Source organism: Oncorhynchus mykiss, chromosome 21 (genome assembly GCF_057628025.1).
Source record: "Oncorhynchus mykiss isolate SJ-2025 chromosome 21, ASM5762802v1, whole genome shotgun sequence".
NCBI lineage: Eukaryota > Metazoa > Chordata > Actinopteri > Salmoniformes > Salmonidae > Oncorhynchus > Oncorhynchus mykiss.
This window is the reverse complement of record NC_143042.1, coordinates 37,952,501-37,979,876: the sequence shown is the minus strand read 5'-3', so window position 1 is coordinate 37,979,876 and position 27,376 is coordinate 37,952,501. Positions and strand designations below refer to the sequence as shown.

The 27,376-nt window shown below is 43.1% G+C and overlaps 1 protein-coding gene across 2 annotated transcripts in view; it reads left to right on the top strand.

Moving 5' to 3' along the window:
* dnah2 (dynein, axonemal, heavy chain 2) overlaps nt 1–27,376 on the top strand; it is a 234,031-nt gene that overhangs the window by 80,055 nt on the left and 126,600 nt on the right. For both annotated transcript variants that reach the window (XM_036957925.2, XM_090214597.1), the window contains exons 29-30: nt 23,593–23,773; nt 26,970–27,108. In XM_036957925.2, coding sequence (XP_036813820.2) covers nt 23,593–23,773; nt 26,970–27,108 — 320 coding nt within the window. The remainder of the gene's footprint in view (nt 1–23,592; nt 23,774–26,969; nt 27,109–27,376) is intronic.

Genomic DNA, 27,376 nt, shown 5'->3' with positions numbered 1-27,376 from the left:
TTATCAACCAGCATTTGGTTTCCAAGGCTACTCGCGCCAGACCACTAGGGAGGCGCAATGACATTATTCAAAAAATAAATATTTACTTAGGTCTACACTAAGAAGCTACTTGGTTGTCAAGACATGAACATTATTTACACAACAAGTTTAATACAGGAATACAAGACAACTGTTTTGAAGGCAGTTATTGAAAAGAGCAGGATCCCAGCTTTACAGTGGTGTATGATTTATTTCTCAACTTCTTTCGCAATTGGCAGCGTTGAGGGAGGTGTTCAGCTGGTAAACAATGCAGAGGAGCAACCCCATGCTTCAGCCATGTAGCCACCATGTTGCATCAGACAGGTGATCATGCTTCAGCCATGTAGCCACCATGCTGCATCAGACAGGTGATCATGCTTCAGCCATGTAGCCACCATGCTGCATCAGACAGGTGATCATGCTTCAGCCATGTAGCCACCATGCTGCATCAGACAGGTGATCATGCTTCAGCCATGTAGCCACCATGCTGCATCAGACAGGTGATCATGCTTCAGCCATGTAGCCACCATGCTGCATCAGACAGGTGATCATGCTTCAGCCATGTAGCCACCATGCTGCATCAGACAGGTGATCATGCTTCAGCCATGTAGCCACCATGCTGCATCAGACAGGTGATCATGCTTCAGCCATGTAGCCACCATGCTGCATCAGACAGGTGATCATGCTTATTGTTAAAATAGCACACCTGCCTGTTAATATGGACCATGTACAGGCCCTAAAGATATTGCTTTCCATCTTATTGGGCTCATTTCTGGAGGGGAATATGACATTTTAAACAGCTTAATATGGCTGGCTATATGTCATCATTTTCTTTGGGTTTTCCAAACAATCAGTGTAAACATCAGTGTAAACATATGGTTACCCTAACCCTAACCCTAACCCTAACCCTAACCCTAACCCTAACCTGCCCAGACTGCAAATTAAACATGACATCACCCACGATTGAAATTATGCATGCCGAACTTGCTTTACTGTGTTCGTGGCCCAGGCCAGTCATTTTCTAATTCGGGCCAGTAGTTTTCACTTGGTGCTGGCCCAGTGTGCCACTGGTAAATTTACCTGAATGTCAAGCCCTAAAATGTACCTTTAAAGACATTCTTTTTGGGATACGGTTACTGACAACAACCTTTGGATGCAGTTAGTTTGGCACAGGATGATGTAGCTTGTTGTGGCTTGTCTGAAACAAAAAGGAGAGATGCGTGCTCAGTGGTCCACCAGCTGAACACCTCCCTCAACAAGCAGGCAGGGGCTTTGGTGAGCATTAGCCAGATCAAAATGACTCATTCTACATGCAATATAAAACCCTTCAAACGCATGTCTTTTCCCAGAACACACACAGTACACACGCACTGGGCCTCAAAGGATTCAATGAGTGGGTTAAATTCAGAATTAGAACCTACTCACGGCTCTGCATGTTCACAGAGCAGGACATTAAAACACGCACAGACTGACACACGTTAGCAGGAACTTAAACAAGGACACAGTCTCAGTGTGGCTCCATCCACCCAGCAGCAGCTCATTATATCCCTACCCTCAAGTCACAGATTTGTCCTTAATTGGAAAGTTGTCCTAATTGACTTTACCTATTTTATGGATTAGAGGGTTTCGACACCCAGCCTAATTGAACCATAACTTCCACGTGTTCCCAGTCAGTGAGGATGGTAATTGGCTGATTGGGGATGTGTTGTGGAGTTGTTTTTCTCAATCAGATGTAGTTATGAACAGCATGCATATTACACAGTAGCCTAATATTGGAATGAATCTAACTAGAACAATGCGAAAACAACCACCACAACAGAAATAAACAAGAGAACGTGTTGTTTCAGGATGCAAGGCCTTAGGTCTGTTCTAGTGTGTCTGTGTGTGTAGATGTATTAATTATTCTAACATTGTTATTGTATTAGTCCGGTGTTGCAGTGTGGTATTCAGTCACATTTCCTGGCCTCAAGGCAGAGACAACAGAGCGAAAGAACGAGGCGAAGAGAGAGCCCAGCTAGCACAAAATGTTTTTCTAAGAGCTTGGTGATTGAGAGTGGGTTTTGCATACAACCTTCCCACAACTTTCTGGGAATGGTGCAGGATAGTCGCTTGGTTTTTAGAACATTCTCAGCACATTTAACGAACTTGACCATTCCCCCCCCCCCCTAAAGGTTCACACGTGGTTACATTCAGGTGTGTTGGCCATGCCCACCAATTGCCCACCAACCTGATCTTAATGAGTGCTCGTTTACTTTGAAATGGGTCCTGTTTGAGCAGATTAAAATGAGCAGCTTTGTATGCGTAGAAAAGCATGTCATGCTGGTTTTGAATCTCACGGATGCCGTGCCTCAGTAAAAACAACGTGTTTGAATGAGTAATGCCTAAGCAAGTGAAATTCCCCGTGTCCTTTCTGCGCTTCCGAGTTACAAAAAAGTTCACCTAAAAATAGGCCAGCAGTGTTATTAAAAGTCTTATTGAAGCATTCTGGGAAAGGTATTCAAAAACATAGACATTTCGCTATTCGAGTGTTGAGAAAACGTACAATAATAACCATCAAACTTTCACAACATCCCAGTAAAACTGTAAAGGAACCAAAGTAAAACGTTCTCAAAACCTCCCTGCAACCTAAAAACAAACGTTCCCAGAACAGTCTGGAACACACGCTCTCATCAATTATACCTAAGATGAGATACAGAGCTTTGAGGGTTATGATAAAGCAAAGACTTCAAGACTCATTTATAACCCGTGTATCTATAATATAATGTCACTCTAAATGGCTTATCAATGACAGGTCAATCAGTGGCACATTACTGTAGCTCTACTGCAGACAGCTTTAACATAAACAGAGGTAGCTTGTGACATTTGTTGAAGAGCCAGTACAATTGAAACTGAAAACATTGTTGCGTAAGTAGTCTAGACGAGATACTCACAGTCACGAACAGTGTGCAGAAAAACAGGCCAAAAACACTGGGAAAGGAATGCTTTTTCATTATTAGGGTTGAAATGTTTCTTTGGCACTATTCTCAGGGTTTTCCTTTCTCACCCTCAATTTGTTGTATGTATGACGATGTTTGTAGGCCCTGATACGTTTGATTGCTTTGTATGTGTGTTGTGTGAGAATGTTTGTTGTGTAGGTCACACTTTGTATTCATTCGTGTAGCATGTTTCTGTGTATATCTACCAGGGTTGTATTCGTTAGTGTAGCATGTTTCTGTGTATATCTACCAGGGTTGTATTCGTTAGTGTAGCATGTTTCTGTGTATGTCTACCAGGGTTGTATTCGTTAGTGTAGCATGTTTCTGTGTATGTCTACCAGGGTTGTATTCATTAGTGTAGCATGTTTCTGTGTATATCTACCAGGGTTGTATTCGTTAGTGTAGCATGTTTCTGTGTATGTCTACCTGGGTTGTATTCGTTAGTGTAGCATGTTTCTGTGTATGTCTACCTGGGTTGTATTCGTTAGTGTAGCATGTTTCTGTGTATGTCTACCTGGGTTGTATTCATTAGTGTAGCATGTTTCTGTGTATATCTACCAGGGTTGTATTCGTTAGCGTAGCATGTTTCTGTGTATGTGTGTATATCTACCAGGGTTGTATTCATTAGTGAAGCATGTTTCTGTGTATGTGTGTATGTCTACCAGGGTTGTATTCGTTAGTGTAGCATGTTTCTGTGTATGTGTGTATATCTACCAGGGTTGTATTCATTAGTGTAGCATGTTTCTGTGTATGTGTGTATATCTACCAGGTTTGTATTCGTTAGTGTAGCATGTTTCTGTGTATGTGTGTATATCTACCAGGTTTGTATTCGTTAGTGTAGCATGTTTCTGTGTATATCTACCAGGGTTGTATTCGTTAGTGTAGCATGTTTCTGTGTATGTGTGTATGTCTACCAGGGTTGTATTCATTAGTGTAGCATGTTTCTGTGTATGTGTGTATATCTACCAGGGTTGTATTCGTTAGTGTAGCATGTTTCTGTGTATGTGTGTATGTCTACCAGGGTTGTATTTGTTAGTATAGCATGTTTCTGTGTATATCTACCAGGGTTGTATTCGTTAGTGTAGCATGTTTCTGTGTATGTATGTATATCTACCAGGGTTGTATTTGTTAGTGTAGCATGTTTATGTGTATATCTACCAGGGTTGTATTCGTTAGTGTAGCATGTTTCTGTGTATGTGTGTATGTCTACCAGGGTTGTATTCATTAGTGTAGCATGTTTCTGTGTATGTATGTATATCTACCAGGGTCGTATTCATAGGTGTAGCATGTCTCTGTGTATGTGTGTATATCTACCAGGGTTGTATTCATTAGTGTAGCATGTTTCTGTGTATGTGTGTATAGCTACCAGGGTTGTATTCGTTAGTGTAGCATGTTTCTGTGTATGTGTGTATGTCTACCAGGGTTGTATTTGTTAGTGTAGCATGTTTCTGTGTATGTGTGTATATCTACCAGGGTTGTATTCGTTAGTGTAGCATGTTTCTGTGTATATCTACCAGGGTTGTAATTCGTTAGTGTAGCATGTTTCTGTGTATATCTACCAGGGTTGTATTCATTAGTGTAGCATGTTTCTGTGTATGTCTACCAGGGTTGTATTCATGAGTGTAGCATGTTTCTGTGTATGTGTGTATATCTACCAGGGTTTTATTCATTAGTGTAGCATGTTTCTGTGTATGTGTGTATGTCTACCAGGGTTATATTCATTAGTGTAGCATGTTTCTGGGTATATCTACCTGGGTTGTATTCGTTAGTGTAGCATGTTTCTGTGTATGTGTGTATGTCTGCCAGGGTTGTATTCGTTAGTGTAGCATGTTTCTGGGTATATCTGCCAGGGTTGTATTCGTTAGTGTAGCATGTTTCTGTGTATTTGTGTATGTCTACCAGGGTTGTATTCATTAGTGTAGCATGTTTCTGTGTATGTATGTATATCTACCAGGGTCGTATTCATAGGTGTAGCATGTCTCTGTGTATGTGTGTATATCTACCAGGGTTGTATTCGTTAGTGTAGAATGTTTCTGTTTATGTGTGTATATCTACCAGGGTTGTATTCGTTAGTGTAGCATGTTTCTGTGTATGTCTACCAGGGTTGTATTCAGTAGTGTAGCATGTTTCTGTGTATGTGTGTATGTCTACCTGGGTTGTATTCATTAGTGTAGCATGTTTCTGTGTATGTGTGTATAGCTACCAGGGTTGTATTCGTTAGTGTAGCATGTTTCTGTGTATGTGTGTATGTCTACCAGGGTTGTATTTGTTAGTGTAGCATGTTTCTGTGTATATCTACCAGGGTTGTATTCGTTAGTGTAGCATGTTTCTGTGTATGTATGTATATCTACCAGGGTTGTATTTGTTAGTGTAGCATGTTTTGTGTATGTCTACCAGGGTTGTATTTGTTAGTGTTGCATGTTTCTGTGTATGTGTGTATGTCTACCAGGGTTGTATTCGTTAGTGTAGCATGTTTCTGTGTATGTGTGTATATCTACCAGGGTTGTATTCATTTGTGTAGCATGTTTCTGTGTATGTCTACCAGGGTTGTATTCATTAGTGTAGCATGTTTCTGTGTATGTGTGTATGTCTACCAGGGTTGTATTCATTAGTGTAGCATGTTTCTGTGTATGTCTACCAGGGTTGTATTCATTAGTGTAGCATGTTTCTGTGTATGTCTACCAGGGTTGTATTCATTAGTGTAGCATGTTTCTGTGTATGTGTGTATGTCTACCAGGGTTGTATTTGTTAGTGTAGCATGTTTCTGTGTATATCTACCAGGGTTGTAATTTGTTAGTGTAGCATGTTTCTGTGTATATCTACCAGGGTTGTATTCGTTAGTGTAGCATGTTTCTGTGTATGTGTGTATGTCTGCCAGGGTTGTATTCATTAGTGTAGCATGTTTCCGTGTATATCTACCTGGGTTGTATTCATTAGTGTAGCATGTTTCTGTGTATGTGTGTATATCTACCAGGGTTGTATTCATTAGTGTAGCATGTTTCCGTGTATATCTACCTGGGTTGTATTCGTTAGTGTAGCATGTTTCTGTGTATGTGTGTATGTCTACCAGGGTTGTATTCATTAGTGTAACATGTTTCGGGGTATGTGTGTATGTCTACCATGGTTGTATTCATTAGTGTAACATGTTTCGGGGTATGTGTGTATGTCTACCAGGGTTGGGGTCGCTTCCAAATTTAATTTGAAATTTCAATTTCATTTTTGAAATCACTCATGAAGTGGAGGATTTACATTGAATTCAATTTAAATTTCGTTATGGAATTGAATTGGAACTAGACTAAATGTACTTTTTTATTTTTTGTACTTTTTACCAATTTTTCCGTGATTTCCAATTGGTAGTTACAGTTTTGTCCCATCGCTGCAACTCCCGTACGGACTCGGGATAGGCGAAGGTTGAGAGCCATGCATCCTCCGAAACACGACGCCTCCAAGCCGCACTGCTTTTTTACACACTGCTCGCTAAACCCGGAAGCCAGCCGCACCAATGTGTTGGAGGAAACACCGTACAGCTGGTGACTGAACTCAGCTTGCAGGCACCTGACCCACCACAAGGAGTTGCTAGAGCGCCATGGGGCAAGGACATCCCAGCTGGCCAAACCCTCCCCTAACCCGGGTGACGCTGGGACAATTGTGCGCCACCTCATGGGTCTCCCGGTTGCGGCCGGCTGCGTCACTCGGGAGGCCCTGTTTGTAATGTTTGAATTAGAATTTAATTGTAAAATTGGAATTGGAATTCAATAGTTGTACATTTCCCAGTTAATGAGATTAATGCACTTTAGTATAAAAAATGTACTGCGGGATTTGTTTTAAATAATTTAAACTTGTATTTCTATATTTCAGTATAGCTAGGCTGTCTGAACAGTGACATGATCAGCCTGAAAGTCTGAGCGAAATTAATTTGAATTTGTGGAATTGTTGGGGATAATATGTAAATTGGAATTGAATTATCTCTAAATTCAAAGACTGACTTGGAATTTGGACTGAATTCAATTAAATTCAAATGGAAAAATTATTGAATTAGAATTGAATTTCTGCAATTAACCCCAACCCTGATGTCATTGTCTACAGTATATTTGTGTCTGTGTGTTTATCTGTGAATGTGTGTGTCTACAGTATATTTGTGTCGGTGTGTTTATCTGTGAATGTGTGTCTACAGTATATTTGCATCTGTGTCTGTCTTTGTATGTGTGTGTCTACAGTATATTTGTGTCTGTGTGTTTATCTGTGAATGTGTGTGTCTACAGTATATTTGTGTCTGTGTGTTTATCTGTGAATGTGTGTGTCCACAGTATATTTGTGTCTGTGTGTTTATCTGTGAATGTGTGTGTCTACAGTATATTTGTGTTTGTGTGTTTATCTGTGAATGTGTGTGTCTACAGTATATTTGTGTCTGTGTGTTTATCTGTGAGTGTGTGTCTACAGTATATTTGTGTCTGTGTATTTATCTGTGAATGTGTGTGTGTCTACAGTATATTTGTGTCTGTGTGTTTATCTGTGAATGTGTGTGTCTACAGTATATTTGTGTCTGTGTGTTTATCTGTGAATGTGTGTACACTGAGTGTACAAAACATTAGGAACACCGCCCTAATATTGAGTTGCACCCCCTTTTGCCCTTACAACAGCCTTAATTCGTTGGGGCATGGACTCTACAAGGTGTCGAAAGCATTCCGCATGGATGCTGGCCCATGTTGACTCCAATGCTTCCCACAGTTGTGTCAAGTTGCCTGGATGTCCTTTGGGTGGTGGACCATTCTTGATACACACGGGAAAAGATTGAGCATTGCAGTTATTTTTTTACCCCTTTTTTCTCCCGATTTTCATGTTATCCAATTGGTAGTTACAGTCTTGTCTCATCGCTGCAAATCCCTTACAGACTCAGGAGAGTCGAAGGTCGAGAGTCATGCGTCCTCCGAAACACAACCCAACCTAGCCGCACTGCTTCTTGACACAACGCACATCCAACCCGGAAGCCAGCCGCACCAATGTGTCGGAGGAAACACCGTACACCTAGCGACCTGGTCAGAGTGCACTGCATCCAGCCCGACACAGGAGTCGCTAGTGTGCGATGAGACAAGGATATCCCTGCCGGCCAGGCCCTCCCTAACCCGGACGGCACTGGGCCAATTGTGCGCCACCCCATGGTCCTCCCGGTCACGGCCGGCTGCGATAGAGCCTGGGCTCGAACCCAGAGTCTCTGGTGGCACAGGTAGCACTGCGATACAGTGCCTTAGAACACTGCACCACCTGGGAGGCCACGTTGCAGTTCTTGACACAAACCCAGTGCGCCTGGCACCTACTACCATACCCTGTTCAAAAGCACTTACATCTTTTGTCTTGCCTATTCACCTTCAGAATGGCTCAATGTCTCAATTGTCTCAAGGCTTAAACATTCTTGTTTAACCTGTCTCCTGCCCTTCATCAACACTCACCTACACTGATTGAAGTGGATTTATCAAGTGACATCAACAAGGGATCATACAGTGGGGCAAAAAAGTATTTAGTCAGCCGCCAATTGTGCAAGTTCTCCCACTTAAAAAGATGAGAGAGGCCTGTAATTTTCATCATAGGTACACTTCAACTATGACAGACAAAATGAGAAAAAAATTCCAGAAAATCTCATTGTAGGATTTTTTATGAATTTATTTGCAAATTATGGTGGAAAATAAGTATTTGGTCACCTACAAACAAGCAAGATTTCTGGCTCTCACAGACCTTCTTTAAGAGGCTCCTCTGTCCTCCACTCGTTACCTGTATTAATGGCACCTGTTTGAACTTGTTATCAGTATAAAAGACACCTGTCCACAACCTCAAACAGTCACACTCCAAACTCCACTATGGCCAAGACCAAAGAGCTGTCAAAGGACACCAGAAACAAAATTGTAGACCTGCACCAGGCTGGGAAGACTGAATCTGCAATAGGTAAGCAGCTTGGTTTGAAGAAATCAACTGTGGGAGCAATTATTAGGAAATGGAAGACATACAAGACCACTGATAATCTCCCTCGATCTGGGGCTCCACGCAAGATCTTACCCCGTGGGGTCAAAATGATCACAAGAAGGTGAGCAAAAATTCCAGAACCACACGGGGGGACCTAGTGAATGACCTGCAGAGAGCTGGGACCAAAGTAACAAAGCCTACCATCAGTAACACACTACGCCGCCAGGGACTCAAATCCTGCAGTGCCAGACGTGTGCCCCTGCTTAAGCCAGTACATGTCCAGGCCCATCTGAAGTTTGCTAGAGAGCATTTGGATGATCCAGAAGAAGATTGGGAGAATGTCATATGGTCAGATGAAACCAAAATATAACTTTTTGGTAAAAACTCAACTCGTCGTGTTTGGAGGACAAAGAATGCTGAGTTGCATCCAAAGAACACCATACCTACTGTGAAGCATGGGGGTGGAAACATCATGCTTTGGGGCTGTTTTTCTACAAAGGGACAAGGACGACTGATCCGTGTAAAGGAAAGAATGAATGGGGCCATGTATCGTGAGATTTTGAGTGAAAACCTCCTTCCATCAGCAAGGGCATTGAAGATGAAACGTGGCTGGGTCTTTCAGCATGACAATGATCCCAAACACACCGCCCGGGGAACGAAGGAGTGGCTTCGTAAGAAGCATTTCAAGGTCCTGGAGTGGCCTAGCCAGTCTCCAGATCTCAACCACATAGAAAATCTTTGGAGGGAGTTGAAGTTCGTGTTGCCCAGTAACAGCCCCAAAACATCACTGCTCTAGAGGAGATCTGCATGGAGGAATGGGCCAAAATACCAGCAACAGTGTGTGAAAACCTTGTGAAGACTTACAGAAAACGTTTGACCTCTGTCATTGCCAACAAAGGGTATATAACAAAGTATTGAGATAAACTTTTGTTATTGACCAAATACTTATTTTCCACCATAATTTGCAAATAAATTCATTAAAAATCCTTCAATGTGATTTTCTGGATTTTTTTTCTCATTTTGTCTGTCATAGTTGAAGTGTACCTATGATGAAAATTACAGGCCTCTCTCATCTTTTTAAGTGGGAGATCTTGCACAATTGGTGGCTAAATACTTTTTTGCCCCACTGTAGCTTTCATCTGGATTCACCTTGCCAGTCTATGTCATGGAAAGAGCAGGTGTTCCTAATGTTTTGTACACGCAGTGTATGTCTACAGTATATTTGTTTCTGCGTGTGTCAGTGTATGTCTACAGTATATTTGTTTCTGCGTGTGTCAGTGTATGTCTACAGTTTATTTGTTTCTGCATGTGTCAGTGTATGTCTACAGTATATTTGTTTCTGCGTGTGTCAGTGTATGTCTACAGTTTATTTGTTTCTGCATGTGTCAGTGTATGTCTACAGTATATTTGTTTCTGCGTGTGTCAGTGTATGTCTACAGTATATTTGTTTCTGCGTGTGTCTGTGTATGTCTACAGTATATTTGTTTCTGCGCGTGTCTGTGTATGTCTACAGTATTTTTGTCTCTGCACGTGTCAGTGTATGTCTACAGTATATTTGTCTCTGCGCGTGTCTGTGTATGTCTACAGTATTTTTGTCTCTGCACGTGTCTGTGTATGTCTACAGTATATTTGTCTCTGCGCGTGTCTGTGTATGTCAACAGTATATTTGTGTCTGTCAGTGTGAGTTTGTCTAAAATTGTCTGATGGAAAGAAGCGGAGGTTGAGAGGTGTCAGGAATAAAAGCGGCAGCAGCGTCTCTCTCTCCCTTTTTCCTCTCTATCTCTCTCCTCCCCCATCTCTCTCCCTTTTTCCTCTCTATCTCTCTCCTCCCCCATCTCTCTCCCTTTTTCCTCTCTATCTCTCTCCTCCCCCATCTCTCTCCCTTTTTCCTCTCTATCTCTCTCCTCCCCATCTCTCTCCCTTTTTCCTCTCTATCTCTCTCCTCCCCCATCTCTCTCCCTTTTTCCTCTCTATCTCTCTCCTCCCCCATCTCTCTCCCTTTTTCCTCTCTATCTCTCTCCTCCCCCATCTCTCTCCCTTTTTCCTCTCTATCTCTCTCCTCCCCCATCTCTCTCCCTTTTTCCTCTCTATCTCTCTCCTCCCCCATCTCTCTCCCTTTTTCCTCTCTATCTCTCTCCTCCCCCATCTCTCTCCCTTTTTCCTCTCTATCTCTCTTCTCCCCCATCTCTCTCCCTTTTTCCTCTCTATCTCTCTCCTCCCCCATCTCTCTCCACGTGTCACGTCAGCTTCTCTCGCCCACCAGTGAGCCACTGCCAGGTCACTGCTTATGGAGACACATGCACCGCAGAGGGAGGTGGGGGAGTGGGGGGGCGAAGCCGAGAGAGGGGGGTAGAAGGAGGGGGAAGGAGAGACAGAGAGCGAGAGAGAGGGGGGGGGCGAAGACGAGACAGAGGGGGGTAGAAGGAGGGGGAAGGAGAGACAGAGAGCGAGAGAGAGAGAGGGGGGGAGAAGGAGAGTGAGAGAGAGAAAGAGGGAGGAATAACAGAGATAGATAGAGAGGAGGGGGGAGAAGGAGGGGGAAGGAGAGAGAGAGAGGAGGGGGGGAGAAGGAGAGTGAGAGAGAAAGAGGGAGGAATAACAGAGATAGATAGAGAGGAGGGGGAAGGAGAGAGAGAGAGGAGGGGGGAGAAGGAGTGAGAGAGAGAAAGAGGGAGGAATAACAGAGATAGATAGAGAGGAGGGGGGGAGAAGGAGAGTGAAAGAGAGAAAGAGGGAGGAATAACAGAGATAGATAGAGAGGAGGGGGGGAGAAGGAGAGTGAGAGAGAGAAAGAGGGAGGAATAACAGAGATAGATAGAGAGGAGAAATGTGCTCTTTCTGCGCATCTCCGTCAGTTTTTAGAAATGTGATTAAGTGGTGATGACGAGCTGGGTTGTGTAGACACTGATGAGTCTTCTGTTGTTACGCTTGTTTCTACCGGCGGATTGGCGCGTATGTTATATCATTTCATAAACCATGTTTTGGGCCGTTTTAAACTACTCGTGGGACGCTCTTTTTTGGTTTGATAAGAAACAACCTTTTTTTGTTGTCATGTTACCTAGCTAGCTAACAACCTGGTTGTTCAAATTTGTATTGCACGGAAAGAGCAACATTCCAAGCTATATCTTAATGAAAAACAACTTATTTTTCTGGTGTTTCTTTTCTAAGTTGGGAGCAGTATTTAGTGTTTATTAGGATCCCAATTAGCCACCGCAAGGCAACAGCTACTCTTCCTGGAGTCCAAATAGGACTAAAACAATTACGTCGCAAGGAACGTTTGACATCTTCCTAAATCTGAGGGTGGTTTTAACTTTCTAGTCTTGGAATTGTATCAACTCGCCACCCTAGCTTTTACTTACAACATATAGTTAAATGCACTAAAGAGGAACAATGGGATCATATTGAAGATGCACATGCACATCCCCAGAATCCTTTCTGTTTTCAAAGGATGGAGCTAAGAACATGAACGACCTCACAGTTAAGAACACTATAACAACATGGCAGAAAATGAAGCGTTTTCTACAAGAACCAATATCTCTCCCTAAAAACCTACCCCTTTGGAACAATCCTCGGATAGCTTTTCACTATTCACCGGTAAATTGGTCCACATGGGAAACTAAAAGCATGGAAACCGTAAATGACCTGGTAACAGGAAATACATTTATTTCCAGAACAGAATTCTGAGGTCAGTTTGGACGGATCATTTCAACTATATGCAACTTAAAAGTTACATCTCCTAACATTTTGATTAGAAATCTTTTGGACATCAGAGCAGCCTTGAGGGAACTCTTACTTAAGTCAGAAAATGTTGTTCATATGATAGGGAAGATATATATATACAAAATCTTGCAGAGAGCATGTCCAACTAACAACCTCTTAACCCAGTATAAACTAATGCATGAAACGTATTATACAAGAGACAAAAATCACAAATTCTACAGCACAACGGCAGAGTCATGTCTAAAGTGTAAATGACACAATAACCCGTGCTTTCTAGGGAACGCTATATAGTCTGGAAGTTGTGGGCGGATCTAGAAAGTTGGCTATCAGAAGTATTTCATCCGTCTGCATATTTCATCCGTCTGCATATTACAAGACACAGCATATGGGGGTGTAGTGAGATACCCGATGGGTCGGACGATTCACTTCTCATCACTCACGTTGAAAAAACGTGGAAATCAATCAATCTGCCATCATTAATACGATGGAAAAATTGAAATTGTGTGGGCTACGGAAAGAGACGTGAGAGAGAGACGGAAAGTGATGCGGGGGGGGGGGGGGGGGGCTAGTGGGTCTGGGCAGGTGTGATGTAGTTGTTGTTTGTATGATGCTGTCATTTGTATGTGTATGTTTTGTATTGTTTACAAAATAAATAACAACTAGAGCAATTTATCATATGATACATTATTACATCATTACTCCATCATTATAGATGTTCAATATAAAATAATACATTATTACCATGTGTTTTGTGTGGAGAGCGTGTGTTAGTGTGCAGAACTCAGGAACGGCGTCCTGGGGTTCAGAGCTAACAGGACCCCCCCCCTGCTTTCAACACTACTCTGAAAATAAGCACATTTTCTTACTTTCCGCGCAAAACACTTTTGGCACCTTTTTGGGCCCTCACAAGTTTGCATCCCCGAGGGATGGTGGGGTGATATTAGGGTGGAATGAGGAGCCAGATAGACAAATAGACAGGATACAGAAATAAACAGACAGGTGGGGAGGCAGATAGACAAATAGACAGGATACAGAAATAAATAGACAGGATACAGAAATAAACAGACAGATGGGGAGCCAGATAGACAAATAGACAGGATACAGAAATAAACAGACAGGTGGGGAGGCAGATAGACAAATAGACAGGATACAGAAATAAACAGACAGGTGGGGAGGCAGATAGACAAATAGACAGGATACAGAAATAAACAGACAGGTGGCGAGCCAGATAGACAAATCGACAGGATACAGGGATACAGAAATAAACAGACAGGTGGGGAGGCAGATAGACAAATAGACAGGATATAGAAATAAACAGACAGGTGAGGAGCCAGATAGACAAATAGACAGGATACAGAAATAAACAGACAGGTGGGGAGGCAGATAGACAAATAGACAGGATACAGAAATAAACAGACAGGTGGGGAGCCAGATAGACAAATAGACAGGATACAGAAATAAACAGACAGGTGGGGAGGCAGATAGACAAATAGACAGGATACAGAAATAAACAGACAGGTGGGGAGGCAGATAGACAAATAGACAGGATACAGAAATAAACAGACAGGTGGGGAGCCAGATAGACAAATAGACAGGATATAGAAATAAACAGACAGGTGGGGAGCCAGATAGACAAATAGACAGGATACAGAAATAAACAGACAGGTGGGGAGCCAGATAGACAAATAGACAGGATACAGAAATAAACAGACAGGTGGGGAGCCAGATAGACAAATAGACAGGATACAGAAATAAACAGACAGGTGGGGAGCCAGATAGACAAATAGACAGGATACAGAAATAAACAGACAGGTGGGGAGGCAGATAGACAAATAGACAGGATACAGAAATAAACAGACAGGTGGGGAGCCAGATAGACAAATAGACAGGATATAGAAATAAACAGACAGGTGAGGAGCCAGATAGACAAATAGACAGGATACAGAAATAAACAGACAGGTGGGGAGGCAGATAGACAAATAGACAGGATACAGAAATAAACAGACAGGTGGGGAGGCAGATAGACAAATAGACAGGATACAGAAATAAAAAGACAGGTGGGGAGGCAGATAGACAAATAGACAGGATACAGAAATAAACAGACAGGTGGGGAGCCAGATAGACAAATAGACAGGATACAGGGATACAGAAATAAACAGACAGGTGGGGAGGCAGATAGACAAATAGACAGGATACAGAAATAAACAGACAGGTGGGGAGCCAGATAGACAAATAGACAGGATACAGAAATAAACAGACAGGTGGGGAGGCAGATAGACAAATAGACAGGATACAGAAATAAACAGACAGGTGGGGAGCCAGATAGACAAATAGACAGGATACAGAAATAAACAGACAGGTGGGGAGGCAGATAGACAAATAGACAGGATACAGAAATAAACAGACAGGTGGGGAGGCAGATAGACAAATAGACAGGATACAGAAATAAACAGACAGGTGGGGAGGCAGATAGACAAATAGACAGGATACAGAAATAAACAGACAGGTGGGGAGGCAGATAGACAAATAGACAGGATACAGAAATAAACAGACAGGTGGGGAGCCAGATAGACAAATAGACAGGATACAGAAATAAACAGACAGGTGGGGAGGCAGATAGACAAATAGACAGGATACAGGGATACAGAAATAAACAGACAGGTGGGGAGGCAGATAGACAAATAGACAGGATACAGAAATAAACAGACAGGTGGGGAGGCAGATAGACAAATAGACAGGATACAGAAATAAACAGACAGGTGAGGAGCCAGATAGCCAAATAGACAGGATACAGAAATAAACAGACAGGTGGGGAGGCAGAAGTGGATGAGCAAAATAAAAAGATAGTGAGAAAGAAGTGAAGGGAGCTTAAAGAGGTCCTTCTCTCTCTCTCTCTCTCTTCCTCCTCACATGCCAATCTCTCTATTTATAGGCTCCCTGTTACACCCCTGTTTTCTGTAGCAGAGGATGACAACGTGGGCTTGGTGTTTCCGTTTCTCTTTTCTGTTTTCTATCCCTCCTTCCCAAATCTGTTGCACTCGCACACACGCACGCACACACACACACACACACACACACACACACACACACACACGCACCGGACAAACACACACACACACACAATCAGGCCCAGCAATTGTGCATTTTTCTGCCTAATCATCCCAGTCATACCTAGACTAAAGGAGTAGGAGAGGAGGGGAGTAGGAGAAGAGTAGGAGAGGGGGGAGGAGGAGGAGAGGAGAAGTAGAGGGGAAGGAGGGGATTAGGTGAGGGGAGTAGGAGAGGAGTAGGAGAAGTGTAGGAGAGGAGTAGGAGAGTAGGAGAGGGGGGAGGATGAGGAGGAGGGGAGGAGTAGGAGAGGGTTAGGAGAGGGGGGAAGGACGAGGAGTAGGAGAGGATTAGGAGAGGGGGGGAGGAGGAGTAGGAGGGGGGGAGGAGGAGTAGGAGAGGAGTAGAAGTGGGGAGAGGAGTAGGATAGGGGTAGGAGAGGGGAGGAGGAGTAGGAGAGGAGTAGGAGAGAAGTAGGGGAGGAGGAGGGGAGGAGTTGGAGGGGAGGAGTAGGCGAGGGGAGGAGTAGGGACATGTGATGGGGTTATTTTAATCTCTCCGGGGGAAGCTTAGATCACTCTTCAGAATATTTCCATCTTTTCCAGGATTTACCCGTCCACCCCTCCTCCAAATACCGAGCCTTTTGTATTCAGAGCTAGCCGACCTGTCATATCCAATGTGGGGGACTAAATCAATTCCGAATTATTGTGCCTCTCAATAACTGATGGCAATGTCTTGCCAGGGGAAGAGTTGATTGATGATGATGCTATGGACAGTATGAGTAAGATGTGGGGAGACACACACACATATACACACTGCCAAAGCGAACAATGTGGATGTGGCCGCCCTGGTAAGAGCACACACACACACACACACACACACACACACACACACACACACACACACACACACACACACACAGTCTGGCTGACATTGGTTATAGGAGGGTTAACGCGTGTTATGGCCCCGTCCCTGGAGAAAGAGGACATGTGTCCAGGGGCCTCCTCTGCCAGTGCTGTTGAGGCTGCACAGCATTGTGCTGCTGTGTGTGTGTGTGTGTGTGTGTGTGTGTGTGTGTGTGTGTGTGTGTGTGTGTGTGTGTGTGTGTGTGTGTGTGTGTGTGTGTGTGTGTGTGTGTGTGTGTGTGAGAGAGTGCTGCTCTGTGCTCTGGCTATAATAACAGGAAGACAGGACACACTGTGCACGGCGGAGCACAAATCACCTGTAATTACCACCCACCCATCTCTCACTGGCCCCAGACCGGTTGCCATGAATACACATGAATACACATCCTTCAGTTGCATACACACAGACTCTCATGGACACACACACACCTCACACTATGTACTCGGTCACGCACACTAAAATCAAAAACACTATCACACTCATACAGTATATAATTGCATCTACACTGTTGTCCGTACTCCACTACACAAGAACACACACATTATGTTCTCCTCTGGTAAAACATAGCACACAGTGCACTACACCCGCCCACGCTTGAGAAAGGCAGTCACACACACTCACACGCCCTTTTGTTCTGTTTGAATGTACACTCCCCAACCTGCACTCCCCGTCACACAGTCCCATATGCACTTGATAGCTGAGGATAGTAGTTACAGTGAGCTATGTTCCCTTTCTGTGTTGTTCTGTTATTGCATTACAAGCCCCCTCTCTCTCTCTCTGTTTCCTCTCTCTCTCTCTCTTTCTCTGCCCTTTCTCTCTCTCTCTCTCTCTCTCTCTCTCTCTCTCTCTCTGTTTCCTCTCTCTCTCTCTCTGCCCTTTCTCTCTCTCTCTTTCTCTCTCTCTCGCTGTCCTCTCTCTCTTTCTCTCTCTTTCTCTCCCTCTCTCTCTATTTCTCTATTTCTCTCTCTCTCTTTCTCTCTCTCTCTCTGTCCTTTCTCTCTTTCTCTCTCCCCCTCTCTCTCTCTCTCGCCCTCTCTCTGTCCCCCTCTCTCTCTCTCTCTCTCTCTCTCTCTCTCTCACACATATTTCCCCACACACACCACTCTCCAGCCTCCCCTCTGTGTAATTTAGTGCTCACCCTGTTTACTCTGCAATGCCGCACAAGACCTCTGAAAATGATTTCAGCCCAGGTCTACCCTCTCTCCAAATGATGGCCATTGATTTGTGTCTTTATGATGTCTTTAGTGCAAAGTGCTCCCCCGTCTGGCTCGCACAGCCCAACACTGCCACCCAGTGCTTAGCCCATACGCCAATAGGAGTGTGTGTGTGTGTGCATAACTGTGTGTGTGTGTATGTGAGAGAGAGAGCCGCTCTCCTGGATTTCATTACCTTGGGCAGATCTTGGCTGACTGCTGGAGAATGCAGGAATGCCTTGGCCATCTGCTGCAGATTAGAGTTAGACCTCCAGCCCAAATCAATTAGCATCCCCGGCCAGCTACGCTGATCGGCCAGGGAGGGGGGAAAGGCTAGGAGGCGAACACTACGCTAAGGCACCATCAGTCAGCTAGGGAGGCTACGCTAAAGCTAGCACTACAAAAGCTCGGTTACGCTAGGCTAACGCTAAGGCATAGGGAGTCAACTGTGGATGGGGGAAAGACTAAGAGGCTAGTCTATGGATGGGGGGGGGGTCAATGAAAGCCAGGGGCAATGAAAGAGGCCTAGGGTTGCTAGACACACAAACAAGCATTCAATCAAACATACACACACGCACGCACGCGCACACACACATGCAGTGCAGATACACATGCATGCTCACTCAGGTAAATGCACAAAACTCATGTACAGTAGAGATAATAAGATACACACTCGTATTCACAAGGTGTCTTAGATTCAGACAAATACAGTTGGCTTCACTAGCTTCACAGAGACATAAAACACAAAGAACTCACTGTTGTTTCCAGATATGGTCCCAATTATCTGAAACATATTTCTAACTGAGGGCAGCCTGACATTTTTGGAGATCATAGTGTGTGTGTTTCTGTATGCTGTTGCCCCTTTGTTTGTGTGTGTGTTGGGTCTCAGAGGAGGTCCTCAGTAATACAGTCGATGCAGGAGACTTCTGTCAGCTCCCTTTGCTTGTCTCTCACCTGTTCCTCCTGCCATGTTTCTTTTAGTGTGAGGACAGATTTTTTACTTGTTATTTTTTTTTTTACCCCAATGAGGCTGATGGAACAGATCAGACCGTTTAGCTTAAAATGTTGATAAAGTTGTATTTATCGGGAAAACACAGTTCTCAAAAGGTCAGGGCTTAACAAACTATAGTTTTGGCAAGTCGGTTAGGACATCTATGTTGTGTATGACACAAGTTATGTTTCCAACAATTGTTTTCAGGCAGATTATTTCACTTAATTCACTTTATCGAAATTCCAGTGGGTCAGAAGTTTACATACACTAAGTTGACTGTGCCTATAAACAGCTTGGAAAATTCCAGGAAATTATGTCATGGCTTTAGAATCTTCTGATAGGCTAATTGACATCATTTGAGTCAATAAGAGGTGTACCTGTGGATGTATTTCAAGGCCTATCTTCAAACTCAGTGCCTTTTTGCTTGACATCATGGGAAAATCAAAAGAAATCAGCCAAGACCTCAGAAAAAAATTGTAGACCTCCACAAGCCTGGTTCATCCTTGGGAGCAATTTCCAAATGCCTGAAGGTACCATGTTCATCTGTACAAACAATAGTACGCAAGTATAAACACCATGGGACCACGCAGCCGTCATACCGCTCAGGAAGAAGACGCTTTCTGTCTCTTAGAGATGAATGTACTTTGGTGCGAAAAGTACAACTCAATCCCAGAACAACAGCAAAGGACCTTGTGAAGATTCTGGAGGAAACAGGTACAGAAGTATCTATATCCACAGTAAAACGAGTCCTATATCGACATAACCTGAAAGGCCGCTAAGCAAGGAACTGCCATAAGAAAAGCCAGACTACGGTTTGCAATTGCACATGGGGACAAAGATTGTGTTTTTTGGAGAAATGTCCTCTGGTCTGATGAAACAAAAATAGAACTGTTTGGCCATAATGACCATCGTTATGTTTGGAGGAAAAAGGCGGGATGCTTGCAAGCTGAAGAACACCATCCCAACCGTGAAGCACGGGGGTGGCAGCATCATGTTGCTGGGGGTGCTATGCTGCAGGAGGGACTGGTGCACTTCACAAAATAAATGGCATCATGAGGTAGGAAAATTATGTGGATATATTGAAGCAACATCTCAAGACATCAGTCAGGAAGTTAAAGTTAAACCTCAAGCATACTTCCAAGCAAAATGGCTTAAGGACAACAAAGTCAAGGTATTGGAGTGGCCGTCACAAAGCCCTGACCTCAATCCTATAGAACATTTGTGTGTAGAACTGAAAAAGCGTGTGCAAGCAAGGAGGCCTACAAACCTGACTGAGTTACACCAGCTCTGTCAGGAGGAATGGGCCAAAATTCAACCAACTTATTGTGGGAAGCTTGTGGAAGGCTACCCAAAACATTTGACCCAAGTTAAACAATTTAAAGGCAAAGCTACCAAATACTAATTGAGTGTATGTAAACTTCTGACCCACTGGGAATGTGATGAATGAAATAAAAGCTGAAATAAATAATTCTCTCTACTGATTTTCTGACATTTCACATTCTTTAAATAAAGTGGTGATCTTAACTGACCTAAGACAGGGAATTTTTATTCGGATTAAATGTCAGGAATTGTGAAAAACTGAGTTTAAATGTTTTTGACTAAGGTGTACGTAAACTTCCGACTTCAACAGTAGATAATGAGCATAGAGAAGATAAAGACATGTTTAGAACTGATAATTGATCACATGGTGCAAGATTGAATTAAATTAATTGATTATTGAATGTTATAATGGACACTGCTTTGTAGAACCAAAACGTACACAGGCTCTGCTCAACAAACTTGAACTCAAGAACAAATTGTTTTGGGGGATGCAGTTCGAGAACAATATGGTGCCTAGCAATAAACAAATTACGTTGTTTTTTAAGCACACGACACACGTTTACAAGTCTGCGGGTTTACTGACTCAAATGAAAGAAATGAGTTGAAAGAGTTGCTGTTTTGACTGAATGAGTCGATAAAAAGAGACGAACTTCCCATGTTTGGCCACATTTTCTGCCGCCTCCCTCATGTGAGCATAGGTTTGGACATGAGGCTGTACCCAGCGTATCACATACACTTTGACATGTCGGCTTTTTTTATTTAAGTTCATGAGAAATAGATTTGAATATTATTCCAATGCCTCTCTGATCCAATTTTGATCGGACTAATTGTTTGATATTGGGATTGTTGTGGGATTATTATTTTTTAGATGTCCATTCAGACGACACAACACAACACAGCCAGTTTTGGTTTTTGTCGAGCCCTGCACACACACACACACACACACACACACACATCACCAACAGATATTCCACAGCCTTCATGTGAAATATCATCAAAGCAAAATGCACACACACGTATACAATAGCTACAGTATACAGTAAACAGCAGTAATGGCTATTCGCCTGTCTGTACAGTGATCAGGCACACACACACACACACACACACACACACACACACACACACACACACACACACACACACACCCACAGGTCTGTCTCTGGGCTCCATTCAGGCAGGCAGCTCTCTGGGCACTAGCCCTGAGGTCCGAGCTCACACACATTCCTTCTCTAGCTCTGCTGGATAACACCAGATCCTTCAGCATGTATTATGTTTGTGTGTGTGTGTTTGTGTTTGTGTGTGGCGGATGGATGGATCAAGTCAAGCATATGTGCAGAGTGTGGCGAGTGTTGTTGGTAAGTGAGTTTGTGGTCAGCGTATATTGCATCAGCAGTCGATGGAGACATAGTGATGTGTGTGTGTCGGCTCAGTGTGCGTGTTTTTGTGCGTGTCATGTGTTTGCTTGTCTTTGTATTTTTTTGGATCAGTTGACAGTTGTATGGCTGTACATGATGAGTTAGTGTGTGTGTGGGTGTGGCATTACAAGCAGAGCAGAGTGAACATAGGGTCTTGAATGTGTAAGTGGTAGCATGGGCCAACATCCCTGTGAAACGCTTTTGACACCTTGTAGAGCCCTTGCCCTGTCGAATTGAGCGGGGGGGGACGACAAATTAGGTGTTCCTAATCTCAGTGTACATTATGGAGAGTGTGTGATTAGTCACTAACAGTGTGTACCTGTGCTTTGAGTGATTGTGTGTGTGTGCATTTAAGCATTGTGTGTGTGCTCTGAGCAGTGTATGCCCTATGCGCCATGCGTGTGTGTGTGTGCGCTCTGAGCTGTGTGTGTGTGTGTCCCTAGCTGATGGAGCGTGCGGATAACCTAGCCTCCTCCTTTCATTGCCCTTCCCTCAATAACCCATATCTCTCTCACTCTCTCTCTCTCTCTCTCTCTCTCTCTCTCACACTCTCACACTCTCTCTCGCTCTCACTCTGTCTTTTTTCTTTCTCTCTCTCTCTCTCTCTCTCTCTCTCTCTCTCACTCTGTCTTTTTTCTTTCTCTCTCTCTCTCTCTCTCTCTCTCTCTTTTCTTTCTATCTATCTCTCTCACTCACTCACTCCCTCTCTCTTTTTCTTTCTCTCTCTCTCTCTCATTTAGAACACTATTTGAATCCTATCCTATCTCTCCCACCTAATGTGGTGAAACAACAGGTAGGCTATGCTGACAATCCCCAAACCACCCAGTCTGGTATTGTAGGTAGTTGAACCTGTAGTTCCTGTGGTGACGGGACTCAGTGTGAATACATTAAGGCCCTCTCTCTCCTCTCCTCTCTGCATGGCCCTGTCTCTCTCTGCACCACAGTCCTTGAGAACTCAAATTGACATTGGAGGACTGGTTATTAATACGTGGACAACAGTGATATGGGCGCGCTTGTGTACCGCTGTGTGTATGTGTCTAATACACAGTGTGCTCAGAATACACCACGTCTGATGAAATGAAAGAATAGTTGCCTCTCTGCACACCTGCTGAAGTCATGATCTCTGTGTGTGTGTGTGTGTGTGTGTGTGTGTGTGTGTCAGCCGTGCCTTTATGTGTGTATTCCTGCTTTTGAGGGTTTGCAGGTGTGTGTACGTGTGTGTGTCTGCCTGTTTGTGTCTGTGTGTGTATGCGTCAGGTGTCACCCACCGCGTCTGATCCCCGCAGAAGGCCGTTGGCATGGCGACGGCTGCAGTGCCGCACGAGGCTGCTGCCATGGTTACCAGGCACGCTAGGGGGGGGTGGGGGGCGGAGACCACAGCTTCTTACTTTGTCCCCTTTATTTCTGTTTCTGAGAGCTCTGGTTACCTCGGCCCCCCTCTTCAACTCCAGCCTCCCCCATCATACCCTCCTCAGTCCCTCAGCTCCTCACCACTCTGTTTTCTTTGTTATCATATTTTAGAGAGGTTCAGCTAGTGAGGTATAGGAAAGGTCTGTTCTGCTGTTGTGAGGGCTGTTCCCTGTTGTGAGGGCTGTTCTTTCTTAGGTGTAGAGAGAACGTGTGTGTGTGTGTGTGTGTGTGTGTGTGTGTGTGTGTGTGTGTGTGTGTGTGTGTGTGTGTGTGTGTGCGTGTGTGTGTGAGAGTCAGTGATAATAGCTGTTCAGAGTACAGTAGCTACACAGTACTGTTATATCCCTACTCAGACTGGAGACTCAGAAACAGACTGGAGGACAGAAACATATTCTATCTTGTAATATGTGTTTGAATAAATGTGATATGTATGCACGTATAGTATGTTTGAATAAACGCAAAATATATATCTCTTTTTTTGTTCTCTGAAAATGTCAAATGCTTCTCTTTTTTCTTTGAGAAGGGTTTTAGTCATCGGTCAAACTCTGCTTATTTCAAACGACATGTATTTGAATGGGTCCAGTCATTATAATACGTGTGAACCTTGTTCCATCTGACCCGGTGTCTCCTAAACCCTCCAGGGGTACAGAGGAAGTGTTCCAGACCCTGGAGGACAACCAGGTGACCCTCTCCACCATGAAGGCGTCTAGGTTCGTCAGGGCCTTTGAGAAGGAAGTGGACCACTGGGAACGCTGCCTCTCTCTGGTGCTGGAGGTCACAGAGGTGATCCTCACTGTCCAGAGGCAGTGGATGTACCTGGAGGTAGACTGCACACACACACACACACACACACACACACACACACACTGTCATGCACGCATAGAACCCCAATGCTCTCTCTCTCTCTCTCTCTCTCTCCCTCTCTCTCTCTCTCTCTCTCTCTCTCTCTCTCTCTCTCTCTCCCTCTCCCTCCCTCTCTCTCTCTCTCTCTCTCTCTCTCTCTCTCTCCTCACACGTTATCTTCTATTCTTACACCCTGACAGATCTTGAGTGTACTCAGGGGTCAGGAGCGTAGCAGGGGAACGGTGTGTAGGCCTTCATTCAAGTTGTATGCTGATATATAAACAAACAACCTTTCACATCAACTCACAACAATTCGCAGTTCTCTCCCGCCTAAATCCTGAGTACAACATAAAACACTTTGAGTACAACGTAAAACACTTTGAGTACAACGTAAAACACTTTGAGTACAACGTAAAACACATGGAGTACAACGTAAAACACATGGAGTACAACGTAAAACACATGGAGTACAACGTAAAACACATTGAGTACAACGTAAAACACATTGAGTACAACGTAAAACACATTGAGTACAAAGTAAAACACATTGAGTACAACGTAAAACACATTGAGTACAATGTAAAACGCATTGAGTACAATGTAAAACACATTGAGTACAACGTAAAACGCATTGAGTACAACATGAAATACATTGAGTACAACATGAAACACATTGAGTACAACATGAAACACATTGAGTACAACGTAAAACACATTGAGTACAACATGAAACACATTGAGTACAACGTAAAACGCATTGAGTACAATGTAAAACACATTGAGTACAATGTAAAACACATTGAGTACAATGTAAAACGCATTGAGTACAACATGAAATACATTGAGTACAACATGAAACACATTGAGTACAACATGAAACACTTTGAGTACAACGTAAAACACTTTGAGTACAACGTAAAACACTTTGAGTACAACGTAAAACACATGGAGTACAACGTAAAACACATGGAGTACAACGTAAAACACATTGAGTACAACGTAAAACACATTGAGTACAACGTAAAACACATTGAGTACAAAGTAAAACACATTGAGTACAACGTAAAACACATTGAGTACAATGTAAAACGCATTGAGTACAATGTAAAACACATTGAGTACAACGTAAAACGCATTGAGTACAACATGAAATACATTGAGTACAACATGAAACACATTGAGTACAACATGAAACACATTGAGTACAACGTAAAACACATTGAGTACAACATGAAACACATTGAGTACAACGTAAAACGCATTGAGTACAATGTAAAACACATTGAGTACAATGTAAAACGCATTGAGTACAATGTAAAACACATGGAGTACAACATGAAACACATTGAGTACAACGTAAAACGCATTAAGTACAACATGAAACACATTGAGTACAACGTAAAACGCATTAAGTACAATGTAAAACACATCGAGTACAACATGAAACACATTGAGTACAACATGAAACACATTGAGTACAACATGAAACACATTGAGTACAACATGAAACACATTGAGTACAACATGAAACACATTGAGTACAACATGAAACACATTGAGTACAACGTAAAACACATTGAGTACAACATGAAACACATTGAGTACAACATGAAACACATTGACTACAATATGAAACACATTGAGTACAACATAAAACACATTGAGTACAATGTAAAACACATTGAGTACAACGTAAAACACATTGAGTACAACGTAAAACACATTGAGTACAACATAAAACACATTGAGTACAACATAAAACACATTGAGTACAACATAAAACACATTGAGTACAATGTAAAACACATTGAGTACAACATAAAACACATTGAGTACAACATAAAACACATTGAGTACAACGTAAAACACATTGAGTACAACGTAAAACGTGTTTGCTCGTTTAGCTCTGATCAGCTGTCTAAACAAGAGTGGTAGAGTGTTTTAGCAACATCTAGTGTCTACTGCTGGGTGTAAAGACACCTGTAGCACGTTTAGATGCAGATTCAACTGGTCTGTTTCCTCTCTTCTCTCTGTTTTGTCTCGCTCTTTCTTTCTCTCTTTCTCTGTCTCTCTTCCCTGGGCTTTCTCTTTTTTTTTTTTATCTGTTTAAAAAAAATCTTTCTTCTCTCTCTCTTTCAATTCAATTCAATTCAATTCAATTCAAGGGCTTTATTGGCATTGTCATATTATATATATATATATATATATATACCGTGTTTTAACAATGTACAAATGGTTAAAGGACACAAGATAAAATAAATAAGCATAAATATGGGTTGTATTTACAATGGTGTGTGTTCTTCACTGGTTGCCCTTTTCTCGTGGCAACAGGTCACAAATCTTGCGGGCAGTGTGGGCAGTGTGCACATAGCCTGTCTTCTCTTGAGAGCCATGTCTGCCTACGGCGGCCTTTCTCAATAGCAAGGCTATGCTCACTGAGTCTGTACATAGTCAAAGCTTTCCTTAATTTTGGGTCAGTCACAGTGGTCAGGTATTCTGCCGCTGTGTACTCTGTGTAGGGCCAAATAGCATTCTAGTTTGCTCTGTTTTTTTGTTAATTCTTTCCAATGTGTTAAGTAATTATCTTTTTGTTTTCTCATGATTTGGTTGGGTCTAATTGTGCTGTTGTCCTGGGGCTCTGTAGGGTGTGTTTGTGTTTGTGAACAGAGCCCCAGGACCAGCTTGCTTAGGGGACTCTTCTCCAGGTTCATCTCTCTGTAGGTGATGGCTTTGTTATGGAAGGTTTGTGAATTGCTTCCTTTTAGGTGGTTGTAGAATTTAACGGCTCTTTTCTGGATTTTGATAATTAGTGGGTATCGGCCTAATTCTGCTCTGCATGCATTATTTGGTGTTCTACGTTGTACACGGAGGATATTTTTGCAGAATTCTGCGTGCAGAGTCTCAATTTGGTGTTTGTCCCATTTTGTGAAGTCTTGGTTGGTGAGCGGACCCCAGACCTCAGAACCATAAAGGGCAATGGGCTCTATGACTGATTCAAGTATTTTTAGCCAAATCCTAATTGGTATGTTGAAATTTATGTTTCTTTTGATGGCATAGAATGCCCTTCTTGCCTTGTCTCTCAGATTGTTCACAGCTTTGTGGAAGTTACCTGTGGCGCTGATGTTTAGGCCAAGGTATGTATAGTTTTTTGTGTGCTCATCCCTCTCTTCTCTAGAACATCTTCCTGGGCGAGGACATCCGTAAGCAGCTTCCAAGAGAGTCCACAGAGTTTGATGACATCAACAGCAGCTGGAAGACCATCATGGATCGACTGAACAAGGACAACAATGCCCTGAGGGGAACACACCACCCAGGTGCGCACGCACGCACGCACACACGCACACACACACACACACACACACACACACACACACACACACGCACACGCACACCACCCAGGTATGCACACGCACACACACACGGAAATGTGGGAGGATATTTTGTAACACACCATTGTAAGATTAGGCACAGGATCATCTAATCATGGTCTTCACATTTTGATCATGGAGAGTCAATCAACCAAAGGTATTTATAAAGCCCTTCTTACATCAGCCGATATCTCAAAGTGCTGTACAGAAACCC